The sequence below is a fragment of the Hevea brasiliensis genome, chromosome 14 (genome assembly GCF_030052815.1).
Source record: "Hevea brasiliensis isolate MT/VB/25A 57/8 chromosome 14, ASM3005281v1, whole genome shotgun sequence".
Lineage (NCBI taxonomy): Eukaryota > Viridiplantae > Streptophyta > Magnoliopsida > Malpighiales > Euphorbiaceae > Hevea > Hevea brasiliensis.
The window spans coordinates 1-19,157 of record NC_079506.1 but is presented as its reverse complement, the minus strand read 5'-3'; the positions used below and the strand labels follow the sequence as shown (position 1 = coordinate 19,157).

Sequence of the window (19,157 nt, the reverse complement as noted above, 5' to 3'; positions counted from 1 at the left end):
AAATTTAAAAATTTGGAGTGTTACAATAACATTATAATAATTTTTAAAATTCTGAATTAAATTAGAGTATTAATTGAAGTTAAATCAATAAAAAAATTATCATATTAAATTCAATATATATTTTTTTAATAAAACATATATTATCATTAATAATAATTTGAGAATTAAAACGTTGTGCAAATTGGATTGATTGAACATAATCGCTGGTGATTAAAAAACTCACATGAAACGGCATTCCTTTCTGTCGTGTCAGCATCTGAACTCAAACCATTGTTCTTTAACCTTCTACGCCTCGCCGAAACAACCATCTGCCAATATTTCAATAAGCATCTGTGCTGTCGTCGTCGTCTTCTTCTTCTTCTCCTCTCTGGCTTAGCCTAAGGATTCTAGTAAGTATTTCAAACTCCTAAAATCTTAGTTTTATCTAGAAATCAATGTTGTATCGCAATAGATTGTGCCCTATCAAGCTTTGTACACTTACCAGAAACCTCAGCTCTAGGATTCCATTGCATGCTTTCAATGTACAAAACTCTAATTGCTCGACAAATTTAGTAATTGACACTTGTGTTAAGTTCAATTTCCAGAGCTCTATTTTGGGTCTCAATTTGATTCCCTCAAATTTTTACCTATCCAAAAATCCCAATTTTTTCGTTCATTCTAATTACGTTACCAACCTAGTCTACGGTAAAGATCCCATCTTTGTGAGGAATTACTGTTCTGGGAAGAACACTGAAGGTGGGTCTGCTCAGTGGACTGAGGATATAGAGTATTTGGATGAATCGGGTAGTGTGATTTATAGTGGTAAAGGTATAAGGTTAGTTGAGCCAGGGCTTGATGACCATGTGATGATCGGTGAGCTGAAGAAGCCATTTTTGAATGTCGCTGCAGTTGCAAAGATTGTTGAGTTTGTGAAGAGGTGGAAATGGGGGCCAGAATTGGAGACCCAGTTGGACAAGCTACAATTTGTTCCAAACATGACTCATATAGTTCAAGCTTTGAAAATTATCAATGATACTGATGGCTTATGGAGTTTGTATAAATGGGCCAGGAGGCAACCTTGGTATGTGCCGAATGATGAATGTTATTTGTTGTTATTTGATGGGTTGAATCAAAGTAGAGATTTTAATGGGATTCAATCTTTGTTTGATGAGATGGTTCAAGATTCAATTAAGGGTGGGATGTCCTCATTTTGTGCACATAATAGGGTGATTCAATGCCTAGCTAAAGCAGAGAAGTTGGAGCTATCGTTTTGTTGTTTCAAGAAGGTTCAGGAATCCGGCTGTAAAATTGACACAGAAACGTATAATGCACTTATAACCTTGTTTTTGAATAAGGGCTTGCCGTACAAATCATTTGAGATATATGAGAGCATGGAAGCTGCACAATGTTCATTGGATGGCTCAACATATGAGTTAATGATACCAAGCTTAGCGAAATCAGGTCGTCTTGATGTGGCATTTAAGCTTTTCCAAGAGATGAAAGGAAGGAATTTTCGGCCAAGCTTTGGTATTTTTTCCTCGCTTGTTGACTCAATGGGGAAAGCAGGAAGGTTGGACACATCTATGAAGGTTTACATGGAAATGCAGGGCTTTGGGCATAGGCCATCTGCAATTATGTATGTGTCTTTGATTGAGTCATATACAAAGGCTGGGAAATTAGATGCTGCTCTTAGGCTATGGGATGAGATGAAGAAATCTGGTTTTAGGCCCAACTATGGTTTGTATACAATGATTATTGAATCCCATGCTAAATCAGGGAAGCTTGATATTGCAATGTCTATCTTTAATGATATGGAGAAGGCTGGATTTCTACCCACCCCATCTACCTATTCATGTCTTCTTGAAATGCATGCTGCCTCTGGACAAGTAGATTCTGCAATGAAGCTGTATAACTCGATGACTAATGCAGGTCTAAGACCAGGCTTAAGTACGTACACTTCCCTTTTGACTCTCCTAGCTAGTAAGAAGCTTGTGGATGTGGCTGCCAAAATTTTACTTGAAATGAAGACGTTGGGATACTCTGTTGATGTCAGTGCAAGTGATGTTTTAATGGTGTACATTAAGGATGGTTCTGTTGACCTTGCCCTGAGGTGGCTACGTTTCATGGGTTCATCAGGGATAAGAACGAATAATTTTATAATCAGGCAGTTGTTTGAGTCTTGCATGAAGAATGGTTTATATGAATCAGCAAAGCCTCTTCTTGAGACCTACGTGAACTCTGCTGCTAAAGTGGATCTTATACTTTATACATCAATTCTTGCTCATCTTGTCCGATGCCAAGAAGAGCAGAATGAGAGGCATTTGATGTCAATCCTTAGTGCTACAAGACATAAAGCACACACTTTTATGTGTGGGCTATTCACTGGTCCGGAACAGAGAAAACAACCAGTTTTATCCTTTGTGAGGGAGTTTTTTCAAGGCCTTGATTATGAGTTGGAGGAGGGTGCTGCGAGGTACTTTGTAAATGTATTGCTCAATTACCTTGTTCTTATGGGGCAAATAAATCGTGCTCGATGTGTTTGGAAAGTTGCTTATGAGAACAAGCTATTTCCAAAGGCTATAGTGTTCGACCAGCATATTGCTTGGTCTCTAGATGTTAGGAACTTGTCAGTGGGAGCTGCTCTTATAGCAGTTGTGCACACTCTCCACAGGTTCAGAAAGCGAATGTTGTACTATGGTGTCATTCCAAGACGCATCAAATTGGTTACAGGACCCACTCTGAAGATTGTGGTTGCTCAGACGTTGAGCTCAGTAGAATCTCCATTTGAGGTTAGCAAGGTGGTTCTAAGAGCCCCAGGGGATTCTGTCATGGAATGGTTCAAGAAGCCTATTGTGCAGCAGTTTCTTCTGAATGAGATTCCTTCGAGAGCTGACATACTCATGCACAAGCTGAACACTCTATTTCCTAGTTCTGCACCTGAAATTAGATCACTGTCTCCTCCAAAACCACTCATTTCAGGGAAGGCTATGTAATTATTTGTGATAGTGGGGATCAGCTACAGGTGTACTTGTAGTAGGGGAATGGATTCCAAGTTATTGGTATCCAAAACATGGTTAATTATTTATGATCACTGAATTGTATGAATATTGGCTAGAGAAAGAAAACTAATTAATTGAATATCTTTATCTAAAATAAATTAAATAAAATAAATTAAATTTTCAGGATTCTGAAGTTACACAATACTGAATAATAGCCTTAACTATTTGCATTCTGTTGATGGATGTTTGACATGTAATTGAATATCTTTATCCTAACCAACCGTTGCAATTCTGATTCAAGAACGAGCATTGGAGGCCTCTAGTGCTAGTACTAATGAAATCTTTTGGTCTAGTTAAAGCTAGCCCAAAATAAACAAATAAAAGCCCATAAAATAAACTAACAGTACCAGAAATCCTACGTGGCTTCATTGCTTTCTCAGTTTAGAAGCTGAGATTCTGTCCACAAGCATTGGCATTTTTCTTCTATCTTCAGCATTCTTAGCCTATCCAAATCTCCCTATTAAAAGTCCCCATTACCATTGCTACAATGACTAGAAAACCAAATTTTAAAACAGAAACAACAAGACGATTAAGCATGAGATACCATACTAACATATCTTATTGAAATTGGCATTGTTTTTTGTTGCCAATAATATCAAATTCAAATGGAAATTGATTAGTTTCAGTGCACAAGAGGGAACCTTAGGATAGCACAAAATCTTTGAAGTAATAGCATTATCATATAGCTACTTCAATGTTGAACCTTTCCCTGTCTTTATCTAGAAGAACCCACTATTCGCCAGTTTTCAAGGTAATATCTTGTTTTTTGTTTCCATTAGTAAATATGGGAAAAATCTTTAGACTGATTATCGTATTGTACTTCTCATATTTCTTTGTTTCTGTCTAGAACCAAATTTCAGACTCATGTAGATTTTCTTCAAGGCAGAATACTTTCCTTAGGGGACCGTTTCATAGCAGACACCTTTTCTCCTTGAAGCTGAACCGTACTCGAAGGAAATTTGCGGGTAATTGTAATGTAATTGCTTTTCTTGGTGTATTTTGAGTGAACCCAAATGGTTTAAATTATGAACCTGTATACTGACCAGATTGGGTAGCTGATTATCTGATATGAAATTTTCACTGTATTTTTTTCATGGGTAATCCTGTTGTTGAAAACTCCTGCTTAAATTTCTGTAGGAACTAATTTGAGAGGAACCTTTCAATTTTTTTGTAAAAATATGAATTTAAATAATTTTTGGAACAAAGTATTGGCTGCAGCACTCCAAGTGGAACTCCATTGAAGTGTTCTTTGCTTTATTTTGTTCATTTGCATCATCTAATGCTTCGTTTGGTTACCTTGCTTTTTTTAATTTTTATTTTATTTTATTTTATTTTTGCTTTTTGGCTGGTTTGGAAGCAAAAATCAAAAAACAATGCCTAAAAAGGCAAAAGAATTACATTTTATGAAAAGAAAAATGAATTTTTTTTTTTATTGTAATTGCTTTTTTTCTTTTCTTAAGTGAAGCAGAATTCATATATTTCTCATGTTTTCTTTCTTGCTATTATAATAAAAAAATTGGAAAAAAATAAATATTAGGAAAAAAAATTGAAGAGCAAGAAGTTGAACCAAATGGCGCCTAAATTGAAGCCAATTTACATGCTTTATTGAAAATTTGCTTAGTTATAAGAAGGAATTGAGATGATAACCTCTAATCAGAGATAAAAGAAATGTTATAATATACCCACTAAGGATTCGAATATAAGATTTCTTACTATGATCCCATGTTTTAAGCTGTTCCAGGATGATTTTAACAATATTATTGAACCCAAATTAAAAAAATAAAAAAATAAAAGGAACAAAGAGCAAAGCACTGCCAATTATAACGTCAATTTTCTCATAATCCAAACCATAACAACAAATATGTGATTGAATTTTAAACGCAAAAACTTGATTGAAGTTGTAACTATTGTTTGGTTTATATAATTTGAAGGACTTGTGGTTTCACCAAGCTGTGTACTTCCATTAACTGAAGAAAATGTGGAGAAGGTTTTGGATGATGTGCGACCTGGCTTGATGGCTGATGGAGGCAATGTAGTTTTACATGAGATAGATGGTCTTGTTGTAGTACTGAAGCTACAAGGGGCATGTGGATCATGTCCAAGTTCTACAATGACACTAAAGATGGGAATTGAAACTCGGCTGCGGGATAAAATTCCAGAAATCATGGCTGTGGAACAGATCCTGGATACTGAAACAGGACTGGAGCTAAATGAGGAAAACATTGAAAAGGTAACAGAAAGTAGTTTTATTTTTAGTTTGAGTCATTTGGCACTACTTATGTTGGACATATAGAATGAAAAATAGACTTAGAATGGTTAATGTCTTGCATTTTGAGTTTAGATGTAGAGATTAATTAGAAATTGCATTTGATATGAATCATCACAGAATGCTTCGTTTTGTGGCTGCCTGTAGCAAACTATTGTACCTGAAGTTACAATATTTGTCAGGAATTTTCACTTTCATGTTTGAAGTTATGTTGTTACAGAGTGCACTTGCAATCTGAATCCCAAGTTTAGATGTAATTATTAGAGAATACATTTGATGTGAATCATCACAGAATCCTTCCTGTTGTGGCTGCCTGCAGCAAACTAATGCATCTGAAGTTTCAATATTTTGCCCGGAATATTTGCCAAATGTTGTATCCGCAGTTCATTTTATTTGGTGCATGCCATTAATACACTGGAAGCTAACAATCATGTTAAAAAATCAAATGTGCTAATTGATTTTGGTTTTAGAAGATGCCCTTAACATCTCATATCATTACTATCTTTGGAACATTTGATAGGAGAATGCAATGATTATGAGTAATAGGAAATTTAATCAGTAGAATGAAATTATCTATGGTATTTTTCTTTTCTTTAACATAACCATCACAAGTTTCTTGTTTTCTTTTGAGAAACTTTGATTATGATCACTCATTGTATTGCTAATTCCCAACTAATTTTAATCTGCTACCTTCCTGCATGGAACAATTATAACAGCTTATTATGTATTTAAGATGGAAGATGTAAGTCACTCCAATTAAAGGCCTCAAATTCATAACTTTCAGGTTCTTGCTGAGATTAGACCGTACCTCGCTGGGACAGGAGGTGGAGTGCTTGAACTTGTTCAAATCAATGATTATGTTGTCAAGGTTATGCTTAGCGGGCCTGCAGCTGAGGTTATGACTGTTCGTGTCGCTCTGACACAAAAGTTGAAAGACAAGATACCTGCCATTGCAGCTGTACAGCTGATCGATTAACTGAGGAATGGTGAGAACAATAATTTTATTAAGGGAAAAATAGAAAGTTAGAATCTTCGGGTAGAGTATTCATATTCTTCAGTAAAGAGTTTGATTTTGGTTGTAAGATCAATTTCTAACCTGGGAAATTCTTCGTTTCCTGACAGGATATAGTATCTGTTATTATGCCTCAGTTGATGGCAATGAAATAATTTCATAGTTGTTTTCAACTTTTCTGGGAATGATAATTGATGGAATTTTATCAAACTTTTGTATCAACTAGTATCACACAGGCTGATAATTTTAATCTGGACACTATTTTGGTTCATTCTATTTGCATTGCTTAGAAAGAGGGAGAGTTGAAGAAATTGAATTTTCATCTGCTTGAAGAGTGAAGTGAAATAGGGAATATGGAAGATTAAAAAAAAAAAAAGAAAATCTGTAAATCTGTTTCAAATATCAAAGTAAGGGCATGTTTTCCTCTGGCATCAAAGACTGCTTGATAATGCTGCTGATAAAAAGCAGCAGTTCATGAAAAACACTGCAGGAAAAGATTGATAAGTATTTGTCAACGGGTTAGAAATTTTCAGTCTTATTTTCGTTTCTTCCCTCAGTAAATGAAAAATTACTCCTTGCACTTCATAGAAATTAACTGGAAATTTCTGATATTCTTAAATTGACTGGAAATATCTCAATAATCTTTCACTGGAAAACTCTTGTTTCTCTGGTGGGGAATTCATCAACCATGTTCAGATTTAAAAACCTCTTTCTTGTATCCCAATACTTGAAAACTTCTCATAACATGTTCAGAACTTCGTTTAGGGGCAGTTGCACATTACATATTTTCATAATGCCCCGTCATCTTTTCTCCAAAAATTGCACTGCAGCAGAAGCCTGAAGCAATGGAAGCAATGGACTCCTTCAGCCTTCCATTTTCAGTAATATCACAGGTTGAGAACAAATTTATCAGTTATGACAGATTCCCTTTCTTCATTTTCTCAATCTCTTTTTTTAAGAAAACTGCCGCTGATCCGAGCCTATCCAAAAAAATCTCAGTTAATGATAAAATATAAAAAGATCAAATACTGCAATGGCAAAAAGTGTTTAAAGTATGTTTCTCGTCATAATTATATCACATGTAATGCAACAGTAATCTTCTGAATTACAATACTGGCCAGCCTATAATATGTTATGGTCACTTAAAAATATTGTACATCTCCAACCATCAAAAAGCTTTTCTGATTACTCGTAGTCGTCTTCGTCTCTTGTTCCAAGGAATCTCTTGATCACAGCAGCAACAGCACCAAGAAACATAAAAAGTGCTAAAGTTTCGAATCCACCTCCAACAATGGCAACACTAGGACCTGGTGCAAAGAACGAAAATGGCGACCAGCCCCAGCCGCCATAGAATGGCACACCAAAACCATACCCATATCCACCAACTAAAGGTGGGGCAAGTGGTGGGTTGACATATATGTTGGTCCTACAAAAAAAGGGACCAAATTAGAGCAACACAATACATGTCATCTTACACGGTAAAGTGCTTAATACAGAGTGGTAATCCAAACTAAAATAACATGAAGAGGAAACCGTAGAAGAGTGCTGCCTCATTACATTGATACAATCAATACTAAAACAAGGAATTGGTTGAATTCTCTTAATGCTTTTCCTAGAAAACCAAAACCTCAAATTTCAATTCCATTAAGCATGAAGAAGAGCATAAATTTTGCAGGATATCCTAGTTTTACTGCGTCAGTTCAAATAAGAAACACTATATCTATTCTCCGAAGTTTTTCTTTTGCTGATAATCTTACTTGGGCAAAGCTGTGATGAGTAACCAACTAATGCCCTTGGAATTTGTACTAACAAGGTTCGACATGGATCCATGATATTTTTAATTACTATCAAGTTTATGATTTATCTGTTATTGAGTTTTTCACACAGCATGATAGTAAAATATAGCAATATATACTTGCAACACAGATACATGCCATATCTTACATGGTAAAGTGCTTAATATAAATGAAATTTGATGATTTATCCTTAGATAAGAAACTCCCTTGAATTTTCCCAAGTTTTCACATTAGGGTCCTGACCCCATAATTCCAGCACAGTTGAGCGTTAAACATTTCCTTGAGTTACTATGCGCAGAGCTTTACTCTTGCGTTCATATTGTGCTTATCAACACTAAATAAAAAAGAAACTGGAACTCATATGCCAAAGTTGAATACTGACAATAAAGGGTTTCTCTATTAGTTCCTTTCAAGTGTACTTCCGCTCGAGGACCAAAGGCACCTAGCTAGTCAGACAAAGTAAAGATTCTATAAGCAATACTGCAATAATCTTCTGTATACAGTGATGTACAAATCTAAAATATCATTCAAAACCATCAACAAAGGTAAGCGTTGGAGTTTAAAAATTTGAGTTTAAAGTGATGTGTTCACAATTTTGGTATGCTACTACAACTACAATGAGATCATAATTTTGTTGCCATATTTGGTCAGCACAAACAAATACAGGTTGCAAGGAAACCCAACTCCACCTTTATGTCGTTTTTATCATTGTATTTGCTGCAGCAAACCAGAAATTTTCCTATGCAAAGGATTTTTTTGCCCCTTCTCGTATTCTCTACTTGTAGGATCTAATATATTACTACTGACATCAAAAGTTACATCTGTTTCTAAATTTCTAAATTTAATATTTTCTTTAATAGATTCGGAAGCTTTCCCACAAGGTAAATCCTTTCTTTAATCTAAGAAATAATCAAGCTACACAACTAGAACTCAACAGCAAAAAATAACTCTGCATCCAATCAATACCCGTCACCAATCAAGACTTCAAAATGCAAGCAACTGCATCAATGGCTAGAAATGGACAAAGGGTATCAATCCAATCAAATGTGCAATAGTGAGCACCCTAAACATACGGCTTGAAGAAAATAATCAGTAAAATAATGCAATTAAAAACTTGTCTATGTACCTTGAGTTACTATTGATTCTAGGTGATGACCTAGGAGCAGATGATCTGAAAGCCTGACCACCAACTCTACCACCAGATTTAGCAGCTGATGCAACACCGACAGACCCAAGTGCAAGCACCCCAGCTGCCAGTGTCACAATTGCTAGCTTTGCCAATTCGTTCTCACTCTTTGTCCTTCCAAAATTCAATTCACCAAGAAACAATCTTTAATAAAAAATAAAAAATCCCAAGAAAGAACAGACCACAGTTCCATTAAAGAATCCAAGAAACTGACTTAATCAACTCTAAATTACCTGCAAGAATCATTATGATCATCTTTAGACAGCCTGCATGAGATGGTGGAGATAGCTAATCTCGTTTTGGGCTTTTGGATTAGTGGGGTGAGGGCGTTGGTGAGGAAGCTTTGCTGGGATGATGCTATGGACATGTTAGAATTCTTTCCTTGGAATAAGCTAAATTATGTTGCTTTCTGTCTATGGTTTATTTGCAGTGCAGGGCAGAGAGCCTCGAGATCTTTCATTTTTAGATTGTAAAATAGTAATGGGTTTATCCTCTTCATGATTGGGATTTGGCCACGTGGTGCAACCATAATGGCTGGACCGAATTTTCCAGAATTGCAAATAGAAAAATCTCTTATAAAAATTAAATTCTCATATTATACTGAAAATCGTGTCTAAAATTATAAAATTTTGAGTATAAATTTCAATAAAAATCAAGGGATTTAAATTTGGCTTGATTGAATCGGTGAAGATAAAAAATTAGGGATTTGAGATTTAATTAGAATTAATTAAGATTTAATTAAAAATTATTATTTATTTTAAAAATATTAATAAAAATAATAATTCACAACTCAATTATATTTATCTCATAAATTTATTAAAATTGACTATATAAATTTTTTTCACTTTAAATAATTTTAAATTAAATTCATATAATATATAATACTTATAAATCATATTATATTATTTTTTTAAATCAGCTTAAATTTTTTTTTTTATTTTTAATTTAATATATTTTATTTATTTAATAAGGGCCTTCATATAAATATTTTATAAATAGTAATTAAAATAAATTTATTTAAATTTTAATGTGAAACAAATATTTGAAAAAAATTTAAATTTTTGTTTTTAATATTTAATGAAATAATATTAAAAAAAAATATTTAAGATAATGAAGGATATTTTTATATATTTTTGGGGAAGTAAACTGGTAAATTCAATACGTAGCATTAGCGGTTTGATATGCTTAGTTGTAAGCGAACGCTGTTGGCTTGAATCTCAGCCTCTCCGCTTGTGCTCTCATTTATTTTTTTGAGTAATTAGACCAATTGATTTAACCCAACTGACTAGTTTAAAATCGGTCAAATTCACCGATTCATCTGATTACCCAACCAATTTAATTCGATTCAAGGTGTGTTGTACAAAATCAAGATTTTTAATAGAATCAAACTAAATTCAATACGCAGCATTAGCGGTTTGATATGCTTAGCTGTTTGATATTTTTAAGAGAAGACGGCACTCCTTAGGCCCTAACACCCAATTGGTGAATTCTTCAATCTGCTAAGTGAAAACCTGATGGCCTTCTCTTGCTATGTTGCTAAGGCTTTATTTAGATTAAGGATGACAATAGATCAGGTATTTTACGAGTATAGATAATATATAATCGAATTTGAAATAAGTTTTAATTTAAAAAATAATACCGTGTTCGGATTTTGCAACATAATCCCAAGCTTGGCCGCAACATAATTGCTGCTGGTAAATGTTTTAGTCAGGTGTACAAGTACAGATAACAACAATAATACATCTCAACAACTTGGATTACTCAAATTTGATTGCAACTCATCAAGTCCATGAACAAAAAATTTTGACATATAAAGAGATCACATAACTTACAGCCTAATACACCACAGCCAAACTTGTTTAACAGCTGCAATAAGTAGCAGCAAATTGCAAGCAAGCCGATCTCTAGAAATCCAAACGACCGTTCCCTTTAACAATCCAGAGGTACTTTTGATATTCCATATATTAGGTCTGTAGATATGGTAATATAAGGGTGATTCAACATGCATTTTCGCGCAATTTGAAAACTGCATACCAGCAATCTTTTGGTCAAAATCGAATAATAAGCATATGGTAAAACAGGAAACTGATAAGAAATGTCATATTACCAGCCTTACCATATGCTACACACTCTGTACTTTGCTTAATATTTCTTTAGGTTTTGCTTCATCTTTTCCCTGCAATCCAAGAAAGAAATTAAAATCTCCGAGGTCAGAGATTCACCCACTAACAATATCTAAGGAAGAGAATCATAAAGACCAGAAAACCAGAACAAGATGTAGTAAGTGAGCACTAATAGATATGCACATTAACAGTAAGGACAATTGGACGAATAACCAAACCAAAAATCTAGTGAACAAACCATTAAAACGCAATCACATTAACAAGTTCAATCGTCGGACCATACAAATGCCACATCCATGGTTTCCATCAGAAGAAAGCAAGTATACATGGATATGTCATAGTTTATGGGTCCCTCATATGTAGGGGGAGGAAAAAAAAAAAAACAGATGTTCGCTGAATCAAAGAATAACTCTAGTTTTCAACTAAAAAACCTAAAACTACTTATCTACAATACTTGATTGACGAGTTTGAATGAAGTGAATCAAAGAATAAGCATTCTCTTTTGTTTTTCACTATTTTTATTTTCTTTTTATGTTAAGGGACAAAAGAAAACCTGGTTCAACAAATATGAAAGAACAACATATTTTCATTTCTCTAATTCAACAATATGTTATACACTTATTATCTCTGAGTTAAGAAAGACCAACAGAAATTACAAGTCTCTTAAGAGAAGAGAAGGTGGGGGCCAGAGTTTTGTTTGGCACTTTGTTAGATGAAGAATGAATCAGGGCCACCAATAGTGTTCCCATAAACAATGGTAACAATAGAAGTCAAGAGTGCATATAACAAAACAATTGAATTAAAGCATTGTGACTCGTGAGGAATTCACTGCTATTTGATTTTCAGAAGTAGGTTTCCAATGAAATTTCTCTCATCAAGATCCAGAACAAAACAATTGGACTGCATATAAGTAGTCATTTATTTTCATGAAAGGCAGTGACTACCTTTAATGGGGATAAATTGCCTTTTATCTTATATTGCAGTTTATCTACCTTCACAAAAGTCTAAATACTTACAAGGAGAAAAAAAGGGAATGATCTTGTGCAGTAATCTCGATGTTGAAAAGTTGTGAACAACTTGGGGAGCATACAAATTGCTATTTATTCAATCAATGGTCAGCATCTGACTTTTAAACCAGATAAGTATGTTACAAGCCAGTTTGGCATTGATGTCTAACTAGCTGTTCATAAAAGCAGCACCTTAAATACATTAATTGCATGCCATTAAAATTTATTTTTAAGTGAATTTTGATATGTTTTAGTAATAAAAATTTAAAAACAACCAAACAACACTTTCAAACTGCTTTTTCAGCAGCATCTAAAGGATGCTTTTTCAAAAAGCAGCTTCTGCTGCTTTGAAACTCAATGCTCCATTGGCCCTATATCTCCTCTTTCTCCCCCACCACCCCTCCCCCACCCCACCACCACACCCCACCCACACACCACACCCACACACACACACACACACACCACCCCCAACCCTTCATATATATATATATATATATATATATATATATATATATATATATATATATATACTCAACTCAACTCAACTCAACTAAGCCTTTATCCTAAAAATTTGGGATCAGTTATATGGATTCGCTTTCTCCACTCTAAACGATTTTGGGTTAAATCCTCAGAAATGTGTAATGCTTCTAGGTCATGTTGTACTACTCTCCTCCAAGTCAATTTAGGTCGACCCCTTTTTTTCTTTCTATCATCTACTCTAACCTAATGTGCTCTACTTGTCTAACTGGAGCCTCCGTATGTCTACGCTTCACATGACCAAACCACCTCAATCTCCCTTCCTTCAACTTATCTTCAATTGGCACTACTCCTACCTTTTTTCTAATACTCTCATTACGAACTTTATCTAGTCTAGTATGGCCACTGATCCACCTTAACATTCTCATCTCTGCAACTCTTATCTTAGACGCATACGACTCTTTCGGTGCCCAACACTCACTACCATATAACATAGCCGGTCGTATGGCTGTACGGTAAAATTTTTCTTTCAACTTATTGGGAATCTTACGATCACATAAAACTCCCGTGGCACATCTCCACTTCAACCATCCGGCTTTAATCCTATGACTAACATCCTCCTCACATCCCCCATCCACTTGAAGGACTAAGCCTATATATTTAAAGTGATTACTTTAGGACAGTACCACTCCATTCAAACTAACTCCTTTCCTATCACCAGTTTGGCCTTCACTGAACTGCAATGCATGTATTCTGTCTTCGTTCTACTTAACTTAAAACCCTTTGACTCTAGAGTACTTCTCCAAAGCTCTAGCTTTCTATTGACTCTTTCTTGTGTCTCATCTATCAGAACAATATCATCCGCAAATATCATGCACCAAGAAATACTCTCTTGTATATGCTTCGTCAATTCATCTAAAACTAATGTAAAAAGGTAAGGGCTTATGGCTGATCCTTGATGTAATCCAATTGAGATCGGAAAATCTCTTGTGTCCCCTCCAACTGTGCGCTTATATATATATATATATATATATATATATATATATATATATATATATACATGTCAAAATTTTTTGAACACTTTGAAGAGCATATTAATTGGTATTTACCCCCATTAGAGGAGAACCTACTTTTCAAAATAACAAATACTTTTCTATATTAATGAGCTCAAAGCCAATTCATTTTCCACTTAGGATGCACATACAGTGAATCCTTCAAAAGGATTCATGGCTAAAGTACAAGCCAATAGATTATCATGGCAAGGCTCTCACTTTCGATTATCATAGCATTGCATAAACACTATTGGTTTTGCCACAATAATTCCAAAGAATAAGAAAACATAAATCTCATATAGTCAGTGCAACTAGCTTCCAGAACTGAGATCAAGCAACTGATAGTGTGTAAACGCATACACACTGAAAAACCAATCAACAACTCAGATAATGTTTTAGAACAAGCAACAGAATGATATCAGGAAGTGATTATTACCATGACAATTATACTTGGTTGTTGTATAATAAAGAATGATAAAGAAAAAGACTGAGAGAAAAGCATATGAAGAGAAAAGTGTAAGAATTAAAAAGCAGTTGCTTTTAAGCTACTTCCCTTTAACTTCAACAATAATTCATTCTACCAAACTTAATATGATACATAATTAGAGCAGTCAAATCTAACGCTGCACAAATATATTCCTAAAAAAAATCAATCGCAGGGATACGAGAAAAGTACATTAAGTCATTCAATTAAGACTTACATTACAAATTTTATAAACAGTATAACAGATAATTGATGAACAACAAAATAACTAAAAAATCTATCATACGTGCAATCCAACTTACCAATTCCTTGTTCTCATAATAATCATCCAAAGCCCACTGATACTTCGACTGATTTAACCCAAACCAACGTGCCAAATGCTCATCTAAGCTCGAATGCGCTGCAAATAACGCATAAAAGAAAAGACCATTCAAGCTTGTTGTCAATAAAAACAAGTGAAGAATAAATAAGTCCACAAAATCCCAAATATTCCATTGACAAACTCTTAATCGAGCTCATCCCCCCTATCCGAAAACTAAAACAGCATACAAATATTACATTTTGTAAGGAACAAGTCATTAAAGCAAATTCATCAAACCAAACCAACATCAAGAGAGAGAGAGAGAGAGAGAGAGAGAGTCATGACTTGTAATGCATTGAAACAAAAGAAAGAAACAAGAAGAAACTACAAACCGTTTTGCACTTTGTTCACAGCATTTCTGAAGAAACCAGAAACGGACCCATCTGACAAATGCCAAGTAGAAACAGATTTATCTATTTGCTGAGGAGGCGGTTGGACAGGAGGCGGAGAAACCACTTTTTTAGGGGAATCAAAGACAGGGGGCTCCGCCGGTTTAGGTGTGGAGGGAGGGGTCTTGAAGACAGTATAGGGCCCCATTTTCCCGATCATAGGAGGAGGAGGAGATGGGTCCTTGTTGATTGGCATTGTGAGAGGAAAACGATAAGGAAAGAGATAGAAAATGGAAGAAAAGTACCAGAGAGAGAGAGAGAGAGAGAGAGAGAGAGAGCTGGCTTCCTCTTGGGGAAGAAGAAGAGTAAAGAAAGAGTGAGAGTGGTCGATAGAATCTAAAAAGGGTGGGTTTGGACCGTTTGGTCTACGCAGTGCGAAGTGAACAGCGCACGCATACCAAGTTGCTAGATCTTTGGCTTTTCATATCTACTTCTTTTTATTTTGTTTTGTTTTATTTTTTTTATTTTTATCTCAAAATCCAATTTTTACTTATTTTTAAATTGAAATAATTATTTGTTCGAAGTTTTATTTTATTAATAAAAAATATTCTCTTATTGTCAATAAAAATATAAATTTAAATTTTTATAATTTTAAAGATGTTAATTTATTAGAAAACACATTGTAGAATTGGTAATGAGTTTTAGGATTGTTAGTTTGCATATTGGAATCAAATCAATATTAGAATTACAATTGAATAAAATAAAAAATGAAATGGTAAATTTTTATTTATGTTTGATTTATTACAAAATTAAAATTAAATATATTTTTAAGATATTTAATTTAATATGAAAATTAATGGAAATTATTTTTAAAATTTTTTATTTTAATTATTATATGAAAATATAACAGTAATATTTTTATATTTTTAATTTTAATTAATTATAATATTAGTTTCTTAAATTTAATAAAAAAACACAAAAATATTTTAAAAATATATTTTATATTTTTAACTAGTTCATTATAATTTTTAACTAGTTTATTTTATATAAAAATGAATTTAAATATTTTATGAGATTATTAAATTTTTAAAATATAAATTATTAATCAAAATATTTTTTATATAGATTATTAATTAAAATATATAAAATTAAATGAATTTAGGCTCTTTTAAGTAATACTAATAATATTAGGATTTAGAACAATTTCAAATAATTGAAAATAAATTTTATATTTATCATTATATATAAAAAATACTTTAATTCGGGCCTTTTTATTTTCACTTATTCAATAACCGAATGGAGATTAAGCAAATCATCTTACCAAACGCTAGGGTTGATAAATTACGACACAGCTTTTGAAACGTACCAGACTTGAACTAGCTTCAGCACATCTAGGCATATAGCCAGCAAAACCTTATCAGTGTAAGGAGACTAGGCATCATCGTCGACCCATGTACATTTAAAAGGTTATATAAAACTTCAAATAAGTGTGCAACGAGCCCTCCATGCATACCCATTACATGTGACAATGTTTTATTAAGTGTTTCACATGTGAAATGGTTTTATGTTTTATTAAGTGTTTCAGGAGCATATATACCCTTAAGGACATATTCCTCTCATAATTAAATGAGGTCTACATCATAATTAAATTTTTATAAATATATGATGAATTAGAATATTTTATAATTTTTCACATCACATGTAAAAAGTGTGTATACATAACTTATATGAAATTTTATATTTTTATAAAATTATCATAATTTTATTAAGAATACATCATATTTATTAATAATGATAATTTTATTAAGAAGTGTATCATATTTATTAATATACCTCTACTGTTTAAAAATTAAGTTAATTCAATCATTTTGCTTTTTGATTTTTTGAACAATTTAATTTTTTCATCTATTTTTTCATTAATTAATTGTTAAAGGCATTAAAAAAAAATCTAGAATGCATATAAAATTTTTAAAATGCACGATTAATAGTGTTTTACAAAACGTTTTGGGGATTTATTTAAAAAAAATAGGAAAAAAAAATGGATTAAAATGTCTCTTTAAATAAATATTTTTCCAGGATAATTTTTTTTAAATGGTGATATCTTAAAAATTTTACATGTATTTTAAATTTTTAAAAATTTTACACACATTTTAAATTTTTTAACTTCTTTTAATGGTTAACTAACAAAAAATGTTCATATCAAGTACTGCTGTGCATGGCGTTGATGGATCCTTGAGGTGATTCCTTTCCTCAATGTGTCTTTCTCATATGAATATTGGCCGCTTTCTGATTTTTTTTTTTCTTTTTTTGAACAAATACACTCCATTAAACAGAATGGTCAGCAAACAAAAGAGCCTGCAAAGTTGCAGGAGAATACAAGAACCAGCTATTTTTCACATTCATTTTTGACATTTTCAGCTGCTTTCTACTTTCTGAGATTTCAGTCACCTTATGAAAGTTCATCTGGAGCCAGAACAACCTTGTACAAGAAAATCAAATAACCGACAACCACCTGATACAAAGTCCTGACCAAAGCAACATTTGTCAAAAGTTTTTAGTTAACCTCTCAACTGAGTTTTCAAGAAATTATCAAGTTGAAGGCTTCAGGTGATTCCTTTGCCACAGCTTGCCAATACATTTTTTGCGAATCAAATAATGTAACTCGTCAAGGACAGCTCATGGAGCTCACTTAACATCCACTCCTCCCCAGTTTGACCACTAAGGACTATAGCCCTCGTCCCTCCGACAACACAGGTACTGTGTCCCCAAGCAAATCTTGGGGGTCTCCCAGGTACATTTAGAATCCTCCATGTTGGTTTCTCATCTGTTGGGTCAAGGAGGTACAGTTGCGAAGCAGAATGAAGACCAGCAACAGAACCACCAAAGATTACGATTCTACCCCCTGGAAGACTCACAGCTACATGATCAAGCCTTGGAGGAGGAGCTACACCCCCAGGGTTTCCAGAACCTGGCATTCCACTCCCAGTTACACACCTCCAACATGGTTCCTCCTCACTTAGATCCATAGTGAAAACGTCACTCGAACGAAATCGAAGGGGCCCACTTTTGGCCAAACCCCCAAACATCAATATTTTCCTTCCACCATAAACTGAAAGAGTGTGACCTAGCCGAGAAGGCGGGGCCCATGCTACTGGAATCTCCCTCCAAACAGGTTTTTCCATTGATAGATCAAGCAGAAATGTATCACTAAGAAGTACTCCAGAATCTGCACACCCGCCAGAGACTATCAACTTGGTGCCATCAAGAGTGCAGGAACTATGCCATGATCGTGGGAGTGGTGGAGCCAATCCAGAAATCTCACGCCATGTTGGAGGTTTAGCATCCAAATCCAAAACAAAGACATCATTAAGTAAGCCTTGCCTTCCACAACCTCCAAAGACTACCAAACGAGACCCGTTAACACAAGAAAGAGTATGACCCCACCGTCCAGGAGGAGGAGCTCACTTGGACATGTTGCCACTCAGGATTGCTGAGTTCAAATCCATCACAAAGGTGTCATTCATTGGTTGCATGTTAACACCCTCCTCCAAAAAGGACAATTCGATTCCTACTGCACAAGCACTAAAATTGCACCTTTGAGGGTTCAACTGCACCTCAACAGTTAGCTTTCTCCAGGCTGCTGCTTCAAGAGTAGTTAATTCTCTTGCAAGGCGAATTCCCATCCAAGTCTCTTTGCACCAGGCACAGTCTCTAGCACGAGTAGTTTCACTACCCCAAGCATTCTGGCAAACCATTCTCCAAAGCTCCTCATTCTTAGTCAGCTCATAGAGTCGCTGAGACTGAACCTACAGATGCAATGTCTCTTGGTGTCAAACGTGAAAGTATTTTGATAGACAGCACCTCATCACTCAATTGCAGTATCCCACAAACCTCATGATAAACACTGCAGTCCCGCACTGGGATAGGACAATAAGTAGAAAAACCAGAACGAAATCGATCAGCTGATTTTGCATGCTCCTTTAATGAAGAACCCGCACAGGACTTAGATCAATAGTTGCTTCTGTG

The 19,157-nt window shown here is 34.3% G+C and overlaps 4 protein-coding genes and 1 pseudogene across 6 annotated transcripts; 2 read left to right on the top strand and 3 right to left on the bottom strand.

The window, feature by feature from the left end:
- The first annotated feature begins 266 nt into the window (after nucleotides 1-266).
- Nucleotides 267-3,117, top strand: LOC131173114 (pentatricopeptide repeat-containing protein At1g79490, mitochondrial-like). The gene has a single exon (XM_058134825.1). The coding sequence runs from the start codon at nucleotides 435-437 to the stop codon at nucleotides 2,970-2,972; it is 2,538 nt and encodes an 845-aa protein (XP_057990808.1). The 5' UTR covers nucleotides 267-434; the 3' UTR covers nucleotides 2,973-3,117.
- A 334-nt stretch (nucleotides 3,118-3,451) lies between these two features.
- On the top strand, nucleotides 3,452-6,489 carry LOC110648413 (nifU-like protein 3, chloroplastic). Of its 2 annotated transcripts, XM_021802633.2 has the most exons (5): nucleotides 3,478-3,789; nucleotides 3,886-4,003; nucleotides 4,970-5,268; nucleotides 6,089-6,290; nucleotides 6,427-6,489. In XM_021802633.2, exons 1-4 carry the CDS (start codon nucleotides 3,733-3,735, stop codon nucleotides 6,278-6,280), a joined length of 666 nt encoding a protein of 221 aa, XP_021658325.2. In that variant the 5' UTR covers nucleotides 3,478-3,732; the 3' UTR covers nucleotides 6,281-6,290; nucleotides 6,427-6,489. The 2 variants fall into 2 exon arrangements, with proteins under 2 accessions (XP_021658324.2, XP_021658325.2); XM_021802632.2 differs by having other exon boundaries at nucleotides 3,452-3,789; nucleotides 6,089-6,489.
- Nucleotides 6,490-7,360: 871 nt separating this feature from the next.
- Nucleotides 7,361-9,749, bottom strand: LOC131173291 (uncharacterized). Its single transcript, XM_058135396.1, has 3 exons — nucleotides 9,532-9,749; nucleotides 9,239-9,412; nucleotides 7,361-7,742 (listed from the first exon to the last, which is right to left on the bottom strand). Exons 1-3 carry the CDS (start codon nucleotides 9,663-9,665, stop codon nucleotides 7,502-7,504), a joined length of 549 nt encoding a protein of 182 aa, XP_057991379.1. The 5' UTR covers nucleotides 9,666-9,749; the 3' UTR covers nucleotides 7,361-7,501.
- A 1,285-nt stretch (nucleotides 9,750-11,034) lies between these two features.
- Nucleotides 11,035-15,512, bottom strand: LOC110648415 (uncharacterized). Of its 2 annotated transcripts, none has more exons than XM_021802636.2 (4): nucleotides 15,135-15,512; nucleotides 14,744-14,841; nucleotides 11,415-11,474; nucleotides 11,035-11,324 (listed from the first exon to the last, which is right to left on the bottom strand). In XM_021802636.2, exons 1-3 carry the CDS (start codon nucleotides 15,385-15,387, stop codon nucleotides 11,421-11,423), a joined length of 405 nt encoding a protein of 134 aa, XP_021658328.2. In that variant the 5' UTR covers nucleotides 15,388-15,512; the 3' UTR covers nucleotides 11,035-11,324; nucleotides 11,415-11,420. The 2 variants fall into 2 exon arrangements, with proteins under 2 accessions (XP_021658328.2, XP_021658327.2); XM_021802635.2 differs by having other exon boundaries at nucleotides 11,035-11,339; nucleotides 15,135-15,511.
- A 1,993-nt stretch (nucleotides 15,513-17,505) lies between these two features.
- On the bottom strand, nucleotides 17,506-19,153 carry LOC131173371 (adagio protein 1-like; annotated as a pseudogene).
- Between the last annotated feature and the right edge of the window lie 4 nt (nucleotides 19,154-19,157).

Excerpts from the sequence above, each read along its gene's own strand:
- LOC131173114 (XM_058134825.1), top strand. The coding sequence starts at position 435 with ATGTTGTATCGCAATAGATTGTGCCCTATCAAGCTTTGTACACTTACC.
- LOC110648415 (XM_021802636.2), bottom strand. The coding sequence starts at position 15,387 with ATGCCAATCAACAAGGACCCATCTCCTCCTCCTCCTATGATCGGGAAA. Across the intron at positions 14,842-15,134 it reads TGTGAACAAAGTGCAAAACG|CGCATTCGAGCTTAGATGAG; the intron begins GTTTGTAGTTTC and ends CGTTATTTGCAG. Across the intron at positions 11,475-14,743 it reads ATTATGAGAACAAGGAATTG|GGAAAAGATGAAGCAAAACC; the intron begins GTAAGTTGGATT and ends CTTGGATTGCAG.
- LOC110648413 (XM_021802632.2), top strand. The coding sequence starts at position 3,733 with ATGTTGAACCTTTCCCTGTCTTTATCTAGAAGAACCCACTATTCGCCA. Across the intron at positions 3,790-3,885 it reads ACTATTCGCCAGTTTTCAAG|AACCAAATTTCAGACTCATG; the intron begins GTAATATCTTGT and ends GTTTCTGTCTAG. Across the intron at positions 5,269-6,088 it reads ATGAGGAAAACATTGAAAAG|GTTCTTGCTGAGATTAGACC; the intron begins GTAACAGAAAGT and ends CATAACTTTCAG.
- LOC131173291 (XM_058135396.1), bottom strand. The coding sequence starts at position 9,665 with ATGTCCATAGCATCATCCCAGCAAAGCTTCCTCACCAACGCCCTCACC. Across the intron at positions 9,413-9,531 it reads GATCATAATGATTCTTGCAG|GACAAAGAGTGAGAACGAAT; the intron begins GTAATTTAGAGT and ends GAATTTTGGAAG. Across the intron at positions 7,743-9,238 it reads AGAATCAATAGTAACTCAAG|GACCAACATATATGTCAACC; the intron begins GTACATAGACAA and ends CTTTTTTTGTAG.